The 13,267-nt window shown below is 36.1% G+C and overlaps 1 protein-coding gene and 1 non-coding gene across 3 annotated transcripts; one reads left to right on the top strand and one right to left on the bottom strand.

Annotated features, from left to right (window-relative positions):
* The first annotated feature begins 603 nt into the window (after positions 1 to 603).
* Positions 604 to 10,107, top strand: LOC130461900 (uncharacterized). 2 transcript variants are annotated; one of them, XM_056830193.1, is made up of 2 exons: positions 604 to 1,039; positions 3,833 to 10,107. In XM_056830193.1, exon 2 carries the CDS (start codon positions 3,837 to 3,839, stop codon positions 9,177 to 9,179), a length of 5,343 nt encoding a protein of 1,780 aa, XP_056686171.1. In that variant the 5' UTR covers positions 604 to 1,039; positions 3,833 to 3,836; the 3' UTR covers positions 9,180 to 10,107. The 2 variants fall into 2 exon arrangements, with proteins under 2 accessions (XP_056686171.1, XP_056686170.1); XM_056830192.1 differs by having other exon boundaries at positions 605 to 1,004.
* On the bottom strand, positions 4,349 to 4,457 carry LOC130462235 (small nucleolar RNA R71). The gene has a single exon (XR_008922343.1). It is a non-coding gene; the product is annotated as a small nucleolar RNA R71 (small nucleolar RNA).
* Positions 10,108 to 13,267: the final 3,160 nt, after the last annotated feature.

The raw sequence follows: 13,267 nt of genomic DNA, 5'->3' as shown, positions 1-13,267 counted from the left end.
CGAGCGAGCAAGGCCCACGGCCCAGCTGCTCGGCGCGCGCGCGTTGTGGGCTTCGGCCTGCAGTGTGTGTCGCTGGGCGGGGCTGTGCGGTCCGTGGCTTGCGTGATGTGGCCGGTTAAGGGCCCTTGGTTCTTGGCCGGTTACATCATTAATACAATAGGCATATTGTATTTTCCAACAACACACAATTCATATTACTCAAACCCTAGAGACACAGAGAACCCAAATTCTCTCTGTGCCTCCAAAGTGAGTTCTTCCTGATAAGTGCATTATTTAACATATATTTATTTCCTTATTTTAGTTATATAGCCGTCCTTAATCAATTATTTTGGGTCTTTAGTTACTTTTAATAATTATAAGTATATTTTTCTTTGTTTTATATTTTATTGTTAAATTAGCCTAAATATTATTCGGTTATGTTACAGGTTATAAATTGTTGAGAAGCGAAAGCCTGTGGGTTGCACAAGAGACGTTAAAAATGACAATTAATGAGGGGAAGCCAAGAAAAGCCCAAACTTATCAAGTTAAACCCCATGTTGGAAGAAATTAAGAAGGCTAAAAGAATGGGCCTAATAAATCTCCACCTAAATTGGAGATAGTCACGTGAATTAGGGGAAAGATGAGGAGTCATCTTTGACCCATTCTCTTCATCACCATATTTCCACCAACTGAAAGTTCCCAGTACCCATAAAATTCGTGAGTGAAGGTCTTCATACTCAGAATCTCTCCGTACTTCTCGAGAGCAATAACAACAAACTCAAGGTACCAATTTTCTGGTTCCGAGATCTCCGTTCAAATTAGGGTTTATCATATATAAAATTGCATCTCAACCCAAAAACGGAAGGGGGACGACACACACAACAACCAGAAAATTACGAGCTAAGAGGGTTATTAATTGGGTTTTGAGTTGGGTAATTTGAAAGAGAAGACAGCAATTGGAGGGGAGTTTAGCCTCGAATCCAAGGCCGAACAAGAACTACGGAGGATTGCGGGGTCGAATTCGGGTCCGTTTCGGTGTTCTTGCGCACAAAATTAATGAGTTCTTCCTCTCAATTTTCCAATTCATACCTTTTTTTATACCTTTATTACTTCTCATTTACTTGATTTAGTGTTGGTTGATCACGGTGGATTGGGTGTTTTTGATTGAATTAAGGAACTCCTCTTATAACTAGTAGTTGATTTTGCTTGAATTTCATTATTAAATTTGCACTACGTTTTTTATTGTTATCTCTCAATTACATGTGGTTGTTAATTATTGCTAATTACATGGTTTAGCTTAGTTCAGATTATGTAGCATAGTAGTCCTAACCTTTATTAAATCTGCAATCATGGTTGAAGTACAGGTTAGAAAAGCAAATTCAATCTAATTAGTCTAAGAAATTAATTGATTAGATTAATTAGGACTAATGATGTATCCTAGCTTTTTTAAAAGCTGCCAAGTCCAAGTTATACAGGGTGCGATCATATCTGTGTGAGATGGGATGGTTTAGAATCAATTTGGCTTAGTTCATAATTGATTATAAATAAGGGAGTACAGGGAGTATTTATTACTTAAGACTCTACAGTTAGTCTAATAGTTAGAATTGGTTAAATCCTCAAGTCGATTAATAAACTAAATCGAGTAAGGGTCATGAGATTGAAAAGGTTAGTTGTGTCGTCACTTGTAAATAGTAGATGAATTACTCAGTCACTTAGTTCTATTGGTTAATATTCTCTTCAATCCCCCCAAATCTATGTAAATAGTACGTGTAAATAAATGGTTCGTCTGACTAAATTTGGTGGCTAATGATATTTTTTTAGTTAAACAATGAGTGTAGGAAATCTAATATTCTCTTTGTGGGATCGACCCTTTCTTATCCTTTTACTACTTGATAATATTTTTAAAGGTCTAAGATAGGTTTTTAATTTAATACGGTAAACGACTCGTATCAAATTTCTTTACTTAAAATTTTAACTAAGATACTAACTTTTCTTTTGGAATTTAGTTGATAATATATAAAAAAAATAATCCTTGTGATATTTGGTTGTCTAAATAAACTTTGGTTAGGTTGAAATTTCTAAGCTTAGAGTATGTTTCTTAAATTTACTTTTTTCTTTTTGCCTTTTTTGCATACTATGTGCTTAGCTATTTCTTTCTTTCTTGTTGATTGTTATTTGGCTTACTCAAGGTGGTAGGGACATTTTTTTTTACAATTCTAAGTAGTAGATTTCATTGGTTTCGTTCCTAAAATTGTTTAGTGAATTCCCTATTAGTAGAGTAGCTCTGTAAATAATATTTTATGTTCTGCCAAATCTGAAAATTTCTGCATTTATATGCTATCTTATGCATTTTGACTATTGAAGTTCAACTGTTAGACGCAGAAACTAGAGTGCAAAGCAATGGAAAGCTTGAGTTCAAAGGAAAATAATAATAAAAAAATGATGGATTACATGTGTATTACCCCTACTGAATCATTGTTTTCATGGTGTTTTAATAGCTGTAGATTTCTGAACTACAATGCTGCTGCTTGCTATTACCTGTTATACCCCATGCTAGTTTATATTAGCGTGTGTAACAAGCTATCAAATCGTTTTCGTGGAGTGGAATGAGAATTTAATAACTTGATAATATTTTTATTAAGTGAAAAGGGTTAAATCTGGTGATGTTAATGTAACCTGAACTTAATTTTACCTTGCTGAAATTGTTATTTTGAGTAATCACCTAAGTCTATTATCTGGAATTTGTCTACATATTGTTCTATAATAAGGTCAGAGCTCAAATTACATGGAGTTGTCTAACTAGAGTTCATTGAATTATTGCTTGATTTTGTGTGAACTTTAAGGATGTCTGAAAATCTGGTTTAAAAGTTGCTGAAGTATTCTGATTCATTCTTCTGGGATGTTATTTGATAAAGCTTCATAACCACCCTTCATTGTCACTCTTAGTGATAAAATTTAGTTTTTTTTGGCTTTCTAAAAGAAGCTGAAACTTAATCTAAAATTGTAAAACATGAACTTGTTTAACAAATGCACAACATGATTGATATTGTGTAATTGGTCAGCACTGTTTTCTGAATTCATTCTAATGAATCCTATTTTGCAGTAGTTGTATAGTAGATAAAAGTATGATGCTCATTAGATATTATGGAAATGTATAGTGTTTCATGGTGTTGGTTACTTTGTTTCTCTTTCTAACTGATTGTAGTGGCTTGAAATGAATTCATTATTCTTTTATGCTTTAAAATTAATCATTATTAGGTGAATCAATTCTGATGTTCATTTTGAGAAATCATGCCATTCAAGAATTCAGTTCTGAATAGAGTTTAAATCTTATCTTAGGAATTGAACATGCTGCTTACATTTTCATTCTTCCAGATTAATTAAATGCAGCAACTGATTTTTTTTTTTGTTCTCATTTAAGTGACCTGAACTGTTAAGATTGTCCATGACATTGTGTTAAAGTATAATGCATGTTTACAACTTACTACCCCATAATTAAGATTGTGAAAGTTTGATCTGTTAAGCTGTTTGTTTTAAATCCTCTTTGTATTCAGTTTATGTTCTGTAGCCCATAACCGATTCTTCTATTAAGTTTGGCTAGGAATAATTTGATATGCCCCACAACTGATAATTGGTCTGGCTTGCTAATTTGTGTTCTGGTCAGTTATTTAATTTGGACTTCTAGTGAATTCTGAAATATATATTGCCAAATACTTGTTGAAATCTAGAATTTGTTATTGTTTTCATAACTGCAGACTCTCTTGAGCTTAAACTTATGTCTAATAGTATAAGATCATTAGTTATGCACTAAGTTGTTAATCATGTCCCTAATTAACTAATAATTACTTTTCAGGTACATGAGCGGTGACACACCTAATTCTAAACTCAAGCGAATCAGGCAGTATTTAGATCAAGAGAGATCATTCTATTCTTTTCAAACCGATCAACCAGAAGAATTGAAACCAGAGGAAGTTAAATCAACAGAAGATAGTCTAAAAGGAGAGGAAATGGGTGAAAGAACCTTGAAGGAGATGGCAGCCCCAAATACGGGAGATGATCCTCTCTGCATTGTGTTTCCGGAGCTGGACAAACCCCTCAAGCTGAATTCAGGTTTCCTTAATCTTCTTCCCAAATATTATGGGAAGTCAGGTGAGAATCCTCATCGACATTTAAAAGAGTTTAAGGTTGTTTGTTCTTCTATGAATCTTGAAGGAGTTGAACAGGATCATATTAGATTGCATGCTTTTCCTTTTTCTTTGCAAGATGTGGCTAAAGATTGGTTGTATGATCTTCCTGCTGGATCAATTACGACTTGGAATGTTATGGCATCAACTTTTCTAGGAAAGTACTTTCCAGCAAGTCTAATTGGATCCATCAGGAAGGAGATATGTGGTATTAGGCAGAATGATAATGAGTCCTTGTATGAATATTGGGAACGTTTTAAGAGATTATGTTCATCCTGTCCCCAACATCAGATTAGTGACCAACTATTAATTCAATACTTTTATGAAGGCCTATTGCCTACTGATAGGGGTATGATAGATGCTTCGAGTGGGGGGGCATTAGTGGACAAAACACCAACCCAAGCTAGGGTTTTAATTTCAAATATGGCTCAAAACACCCAACAACATGGTACTAGAAATGATGTTAAAAGAGTAAATGGAGTTGATTTAAGTGGTATTCAGAATCAATTACAAGAAAATGCTCAACAAATTGCTACTTTAACGACTCTTGTGTCTAAAATTGTTGCTAGTAACGAGTCTAAAGCTAGAGTTTGTGGAATTTGTTGTAATGAGTCTCATTCTACTGATAAATGTCCTGAATTGCAATCTGAAGATGTGAATGCTATAGGTGGTTATTCTGGTCAAAGAAAATATGATCCTTACTCACAAACTTATAATGAAGGTTGGAAAGACCACCCTAATCTAAGGTATGGAAATAGACCACAACTTCCACAATCTAATCAACCAAGGCAATACGGTCAACCAAATCCACCACCCCAATCTGGTCCTTCACTAGAAGATTTAGTTAAACAACTAACAAATCAAATAGGACAAGTCCATAACAAGGGTGTTGAGTATCAAAAGAAAACTGACACGCGCCTTCATCATATAGACACTCAAATAGGTCAGATTTGCACTTCTCTAAGTAATCTTGAAACTCAACTTTCAGGTAAACTTCCATCGCAAACAATCCCTAATCCCAATGGTCATGTTAAAGCTGTCACACTTAGGAGTGGTAAAGTGTTAACTGAGCCTAAAATGAAAAGTCGTGAAGTTAAAAAAGAGATAGAAGTCAATCCTAAAGTTGGATCAAGGGAAAGAGTGGAAAGTGAGGGTACTGTGAAGGAGAGTGAAAAAGAAAATGAAGGGGAGAGTAAAACTGAATCTGATTCTGTTGTTTCTCGTTTTAAAGATTTGCCTCCTTTCCCTTCTCGATTTGCTAAAGCTAAGAAAGAGAGTCTTGACAATGAAATTCTAGAAACTTTTAGGAAAATTGAAGTCAATATTCTCCTTCTTGATGCTATTAAACAGGTACCTCGTTATGCAAAGTTTCTTAAGGAACTTTGTACTAACAAAAGGCATTTTCGTCCTTCTGAAAAGGTAAGTATGGGGGAAAATATTTCAGCTATTATCCAAAAGAAGCTTCCCCCTAAGTGTAAGGATCCTGGCATGTTTTGTATTCCTTGCAAGATTGGTGATTCTAAGTTTGAAAGGTGTATGTTGGATTTAGGAGCCTCCATTAATGTTATGCCGAAATCTGTTTATGATACTTTAAATGTGGGTTCTTTGTCTAAAACTGATATTGTTATTCAGTTAGCTGATAGATCTAACGCATTTCCAATAGGAGTCTTAGAAGATGTACTTGTGCAAGTGAATGAATTGGTTTTTCCTGCTGACTTTTATGTTCTAGATATGGGTGATAGAAGTGATAGTGTTCCACTGTTGTTAGGTAGACCATTCCTGAAAACTTCTAAGACTAAAATTGATGTTCATGAGGGTAATCTAACTATGGAATTTGATGGAGAAATTATTAAGTTTAATATTTTTGATGCTATGAGATACCCAAGTGATATCAATAATGTTAGTTCCATAGATATTTTTGATGCTTTTGATTGGATGGCTCAGGATGTATTTGATAAGTGGTGTGACAAACTGTTAGAAAATGATGTTCCTGATTATATGCGTGAAATTTCTTATTCTTCTGTTGTAGCCGCGTCTGATGTGGTTGATGTGAATGAAAAGTCTGATTTTTCTTTGCCTTTATCTGTGCCTAAATTGATTCCTTCTATTGTTCAACCACCTATTTTAGAGTTAAAACCCTTGCCCTCTAATCTGAAATATGTTTATTTGGGTGCTAATGAGACATTGCCTGTGATTGTTTCAAGCTCATTAAATGAATTTCAAGAAGCAAAGTTGTTGAATGTGCTTAAAAATTATAAAGAGGCAATAGGATGGACTTTAGCAGACATAAAAGGCATTAGTCCCACCTTATGCATGCATAGAATATTTCTTGAACAGAATGCTAAACCCACTAGAGAAACTCAACGAAGGTTAAACCCTTCAATGAGGGAAGTTGTTCAAAAGGAAATAATTAAATGGATAAATGCGGATGTGATCTATCCTATTTCTGATTCTCAATGGGTAAGTCCAATTCATGTGGTGCCTAAGAAAAGTGGAATAACAGTAGTTGAGAATAATAAAGGCGAGCTTGTCCCCACTAGAGTTCCTAATGGATGGAGAGTATGCATAGACTATAGGAAGCTTAATCAAGCTACTAGGAAAGATCATTTTCCTTTGCCTTTTATTGATCAAATGTTAGAAAAACTTGCTGGTCAGTCATTTTTCTGTTTTCTTGATGGTTATTCTGGTTATACTCAAGTTCCAATAGCTCCTGAAGATCAAGATAAAACCACTTTTACTTGTCCTTTTGGTACATTTTCCTTTAGGAGAATGCCTTTTGGATTGTGCAATGCCCCTGGAACTTTTCAAAGATGCATGATGAGTATTTTTTCTGATTTAATTGAAAAAGATATGGAAGTGTTTATGGATGATTTTACTGTTTTTGGTGATTCATTTGATAGATGCCTTCATAGTCTGTCTCGAGTTCTGAAAAGATGTGTTGAAACTAACCTTGTGTTGAATTTTGAAAAGTGTCATTTCATGGTTGAACAAGGTGTAGTACTTGGACATATTGTAAGTGCTAAAGGTTTAGAGTTTGACAAAGCTAAAATTGATGCCATTAGTTCATTACCTTATCCTACATGTGTTCGTGAAATTAGGTCGTTTTTAGGGCATGCTGGCTTTTACAGACGTTTTATTAAAAATTTCTCTAAAATTGCATCTCCTTTGTGTGTTTTACTTGGTAAGGATGCTGTTTTTTACTTTAATGATAAATGCAAGAAAGCTTTTGATGATCTGAAAGATAAACTGACCTCTGCTCCTATTATTAGACCACCTGATTGGTCATTGCCTTTCGAAATCATGTGTGATGCTAGTGATAAAACAATAGGTGCTGTTTTAGGTCAAAAGAAAGATAAAGAGTCTTATGTGATCCATTATGCTTCCAAATCTCCTGATTCTGCCCAATGCAATTACACTGTGACTGAAAAAGAAATGTATGATGTTGTTTTTGCTTTGGAAAAGTTTAGAACTTATTTGCTTGGCACTCATGTGATTATATATTCTGATCATGCCGCACTCAAATATTTGTTGAAAAAGAAAGAGTCAAAACCTAGATTGCTTAGGTGGATGCTTTTGTTGCAAGAATTTGACCTTGAAATTAGGGATAAAAAGGGTGTAGAGAATCTGGTTGCTGACCACTTAAGTAGGATTGTTCCTAGAGATGATTGGCCTTTAATGACCGAGTTCTTTCCTGATGAACAACTTCTTTCTTTATGTCGTATTGATACTCCTTGGTATGCTGATATGGTAAATTACTTAGTTACTAGAACATTTCCTCCTACATTGTCTAGAGCTCAAAAGGAAAAGATCAAATCTGATTCTAAATACTACTTCTGGGATGATCCATATTTATGGAAATCTTGTTCTGACTTAATAATTAGGAGATGTATAGATAAACCTGAATATGCTTCTATTCTTCATTTTTGTCATAATCTTGAAAGTGGAGGTCATTTTGGTCCTCAAATGACTGCTCATAAGGTCCTTGAATGTGGTTTGTATTGGCCTACAATTTATAAAGATGCTTATGTATTTTGCAAGTCATGTGAACGTTGCCAAAAGACAGGTAATCTGTCTAAAAGAAATCAGATGCCTCAATCTGGTATTCTAATTTGTGAGATATTTGATGTGTGGGGTATAGATTTTATGGGTCCTTTTCCGTCTTCTTTTGGTAATGTCTACATTATTCTTGCTGTTGACTATGTTTCTAAATGGGTAGAGGCAAAAGCTGTGATTACTGATGATGCCAAAACAGTGGTAAAATTTGTTAAGAGTCATATTTTTAATATATTTGGCATGCCTAAGGCTATTATTAGTGATAGAGGAACACGCTTTTGCAATAAAACCTTTGGTTCCCTTCTTGAAAAGTACCATGTGACTCATCGAGTAGCTATTGCATACCACCCGCAAACTAGTGGTCAGGTTGAAGTGTCTAATAGAGAAATAAAGTCTATTCTAGAAAAAATGGTCAATCCGAATAGGAAAGATTGGAGTCTCCGTTTAGGTGATGCTCTATGGGCATATAGGAATGCTTATAAAACACCTATAGGAATGTCACCTTTCAGACTTGTTTATGGAAAATCTTGTCACCTACCTGTAGAAATTGAGCATAAATCTTTCTGGGCAGTGAAGCAATGTAACTTAGACTATGATTCTGCCGGAAAAGAGAGAAAGTTACAGCTCCTTGAGTTGGAAGAATTAAGGCTTGAATCTTATGCAAATGCTAAAAACTACAAAGAGAAGACTAAAGCATTCCATGATAAAATCATAGCTAGGAAGTCTTTTCAAGTTGGCCAGAAAGTTCTTTTATTTAATGCTAGACTGAAATTATTTCCTGGAAAATTGCAAACTAGATGGCTTGGTCCCTTTGTTGTTACTAATGTGTTTCCTCATGGTGCAGTGGAAATAAAGGACTTTGGTACTGACAAAACTTTCAAAGTTAATGGTCACAGATTGAAGCCATTCTATGATCAAGCTTATGTGCAAATGATCGAAGATGTCACGTTTGAGGAAATCTGACAAAGAATTGAGAACGTCGAGCCAACGACTTAAACTAACGGCGCTATTGGGAGGCAACCCATGATTATTTTCTGCTGACATTATTTATTTTATTTTATTTTATTTTATTTTATTTATTTTATTTAATTGTATTTTTTTTGAAATTTATTACTCCGCTATTTTCAGTTTCTGAAAGTTCAGTTTACTTTATTCCACCTCACAGACTATGTGAATAACCTAAGCTAAAATGTCTCATAAGTGAAGCATGGATAACTTACAAGAATTCTGCAGTTCAACCCCTTGTTGTCACGATATTGAAAAGTCAGTGTAATTGAATTTATTTCATTTGCAGGGGGCAAGTATAATTCTGACAATGGAGTAATACCAAGCTGAACAAGCCCTAAATCAGCTGCAACAACAGCTCTTCTGATACGGTTATGGATGAAAGTGATAGTCTTATGCTAGCAATTGGAACCAAAACTGATTTGGGTTCAATGGCTCATTTTGTGTGCATGGTGACTTGGATTGAGTGAGCTCGTTATATGGTCCTTATTATCAAGGTGGTACGTTAATCAAACTGGTCCGTTTAATCACATTGGTCCGCTTGTTTAAACAGATTGTACGCACTTATTATTTTTAATTGCTTTGGTTAAAGTCGGTTTAATAAAGGGATATTTGTTTAAATCCCCAATTTAAATTCAGTCATTACTTAGCTTTGATTATTGCTGTTTGTAAGGAGAGTTTTAAGCCTTTGTAACCTCCAATTTAGTGACTGAATTAGGAGGTTTTAGAGCTTGTAACTGCCAGTTTTAAAGGCTCTTAAATGGCTCTTAATTAGCCGTTTAAAGCTCTTGTAGCTGTTGGTTTTTGGCTATTTATAGTCAGCTTCTTGATTGGAATAAACAACCAACTGGATGATTAAAACACTTGTTTGTTACATTTCGAATTATAGTTTATAATTCAGCCTTTTTCTTTGTTTTGGACGCGTTTCCTATTCAAAGAACTGATTGTGAGTCAATAGGTCTTGTCTTGCATTCACGATCAACGAGTTAAAGGTCTAGCTTGTTAATCAACTATCCTTGTTTATACAACGAGTTTTTAAACTCGTATCATTAGTGGTATCAGAGCCAGGTTCGTGTGATCCGCCCAAAAAAAAAAAAAAAGAAAAAAAAAAGAGCTGCTGTTCGTAATTCTTACAAACTGAAATATGGATTTTGATGATCCTGACTTTCTACAACATCTCCAAGAAGCCTTGAAGAACGTTAGAGATGGGGGGTATTGTAGGCCTCCTAGGCGTGATCTACGGGCTATGGATGAATTCAAGGTCACCGAACTTCCTGAATTTGTTGGTGGAACAGATCCGGAAGCCTATTTGGAGTGGGGCGCAAAATAGAGAGAATGTTCGATTTCAAGGACATTGATGATGAGAAGCGTTGCAAATATGCCATATTGAAGCTAGGACGAGGGGCTTCATTGTGGTTCGAGGGACTGAAATCCAAGAGAATACGTGAAGGTAAGGAGAAAATTACCTCTTGGGAGTCTTTGAAACGTAAGCTACGTAAAAGGTATGTGCCAACAACTCATAGAATAACAACTTATCGTAAAATTGCCGAATTGAGGCAAGGAAAAATGAGTGTGGCTGAATATATTGATGAGTTTGAAAAGTTGTCCTTAATGGGAGAAATTGAGGAAATTGAGGAACAAAAACTGTCCAGATTTTTAAGGGGTCTAAATTATAATATTGCCAATACCGTAGACCTTTATCCATATTCTGATTTTGACACTCTTTGTGGACTTTGTTTAAAATTGGAAAATCAAGGGAAGTCAAAATATGGGGGAGGGTCTAGTATGGATGGTAAAGCCGAGTCTTGGGCTAAATCCGAACCTAGCTTGAAACCAAACACATCACCTAGTACTGTAGGTTCAACTAATTCTACGGCTGCCCCTAAACTATCTAACCCAACCAAAGAAACAAGTCTGTCCAAGGTGCGTTGTTTTAAGTGTCAAGGGTTTGGGCATTATCAAAATGCGTGTCCAAATAAACGAGTAGTGACCTTGAGAGAAGCTGTTGAATGTCGTGAGGAGTTGTTGGAAGAGGAAAAGAGGTTGGGGGACGTATTTGTGTTTGATGAGAGTGGTGATGAGGAGGAAGAGGAAGGGTATGAGGCTCCAATTTATGACACAAATCTGGTTCTTAGAGCGCTACAAACTCAAATTTCACCTACTGATCTAGACCAACGAGATCAGTTGTTTCATACTAAATGTCTAGTGAAAGATAAGTGGTGTAGTGTAATTATTGATGGGGGGAGTTGTACCAATGCTGCTTCTAGTGAAATGGTGTCAAAATTAGGCTTAATCACTACTGCCCATCCTAGGCCATACGCACTCCATTGGCTTGATGATGGTAATAGTGTAAAAGTGTCGACGCAAGTAAGGGTTGGTTTGACTATGGGTTCGTATGTGGATGAAGTTCTTTGTGATGTTATTCCTATGGATGCTTGTCATATTTTGTTGGGTCGTCCTTGGCAGTTTGATAGGGACGTGATTCATAAAGGGAGAAGAAATGAGTATGAATTGAGAGACAAAGGCAAAAAAATTGTGCTAAAGCCTATGCCATCTCAAGCGGTTCGATCCATGAGTGTGAAACAAAAGAAAAAGCCGAATCTCACCATGTTGGCTAGTGAACGAGAAATTGAGCAAGCTCTTGATCATGGAGAGTTGGTGTATTTGCTCGTGGCTAAGGAGAGTCCAATTGAAGGCCAAAATTGGAAAGAAGGCAGTCCCATTGCCGAATTGTTGTTTGAGTTCAAGGATGTATTTCCGGATGAATTACCACCAGGTTTGCCCCCTATTCGTGGTATTGAACATCAAATTGATCTTATTCCAGGAACTTCTTTGCCTAATAAGGCTGCCTATCGTTGCAATCCGGAGGAAACAAAGGAATTACAAAAGCAAATTGATGAACTTGTGAATCGAGGCTATGTTAGAGAAAGCTTGAGTCCATGTGCTGTTCCGGTGTTGCTTGTGCCTAAGAAAGATGGAACATGGCGAATGTGTGTTGATAGTAGGGCTGTGAATAACATTACCATCAAATATCGTTTTCCAATTCCGAGACTTGATGATATGTTAGATGAGCTCCATGGTTCGAAGTTGTTCTCAAAAATTGATTTGCGAAGTGGTTATCATCAGATTCGGATGCGTGAAGGAGATGAGTGGAAAACGGCTTTCAAGACAAAACATGGTTTGTATGAGTGGACCGTCATGCCATTTGGTCTCACTAATGCTCCTAGTACGTTTATGAGGCTAATGAACGAAGTGCTTAAATCATTTTTGGGCAGATTCGTTGTGGTATATCTTGATGACATCTTGGTGTATAGTAGGAATGAAGAGGAGCATCTGATTCATTTGAGGGATGTTTTTGAAACACTTAGAGCTCAAAGACTCTATGGGAAGCTAGAGAAGTGTTCATTCCTTGTTGACAATGTTGTATTCTTGGGCTATGTGGTTTCGAAAGATGGAGTGTCCGTGGATCAGTCCAAGATCGAGGCTATCAAATCGTGGCCTAATCCTAAAACTATAAGTGAGGTGCGTTCATTTCATGGTCTTGCTTCATTTTATAGACGTTTCATTCGTGATTTCAGTACTATTACTAGTCCTATCACTAGTTGCTTGAAGAAAGGTGCTTTTGTATGGGGAGAGGACGCTCAAAAGGCGTTTGATGTGATTAAAGAGCGTTTGTGTGCTGCTCCTATTTTGGCGCTGCCAGATTTCTCTCAACCTTTTGAGGTCGAGTGTGATGCTAGTGGAGTGGGGATTGGTGCTGTTTTGATCCAAGGTAAGCGTCCCATAGCTTATTTTTCGGAAAAGTTAGGGGGTGCTCGTTTGAATTATTGCACTTATGATAAAGAGTTCTATGCCATTGTTAGAGCTTTGGATCATTGGAGTCATTATTTACGTTCTAGCCACTTTGTTTTGCATTCTGATCATGAATCTTTGAAGTATATTAATGGGCAACAAAAGTTGAGCCCAAGGCATGCTAAATGGGTTGAGTTCTTGCAATCCTTTCATTTTTCTTCGAAATACAACGATGGTAAAAGCAATGTGGTGGC

This window comes from Spinacia oleracea, chromosome 5 (assembly GCF_020520425.1).
Source record: "Spinacia oleracea cultivar Varoflay chromosome 5, BTI_SOV_V1, whole genome shotgun sequence".
NCBI lineage: Eukaryota > Viridiplantae > Streptophyta > Magnoliopsida > Caryophyllales > Amaranthaceae > Spinacia > Spinacia oleracea.
The sequence above is the reverse complement of the archived record's forward strand: the minus strand, read 5'-3'. Positions and strand labels throughout refer to the sequence as shown.

Coding starts and splice junctions, on each gene's coding strand:
- LOC130461900 (XM_056830193.1), top strand. CDS start 3,837: ATGAGCGGTGACACACCTAATTCTAAACTCAAGCGAATCAGGCAGTAT.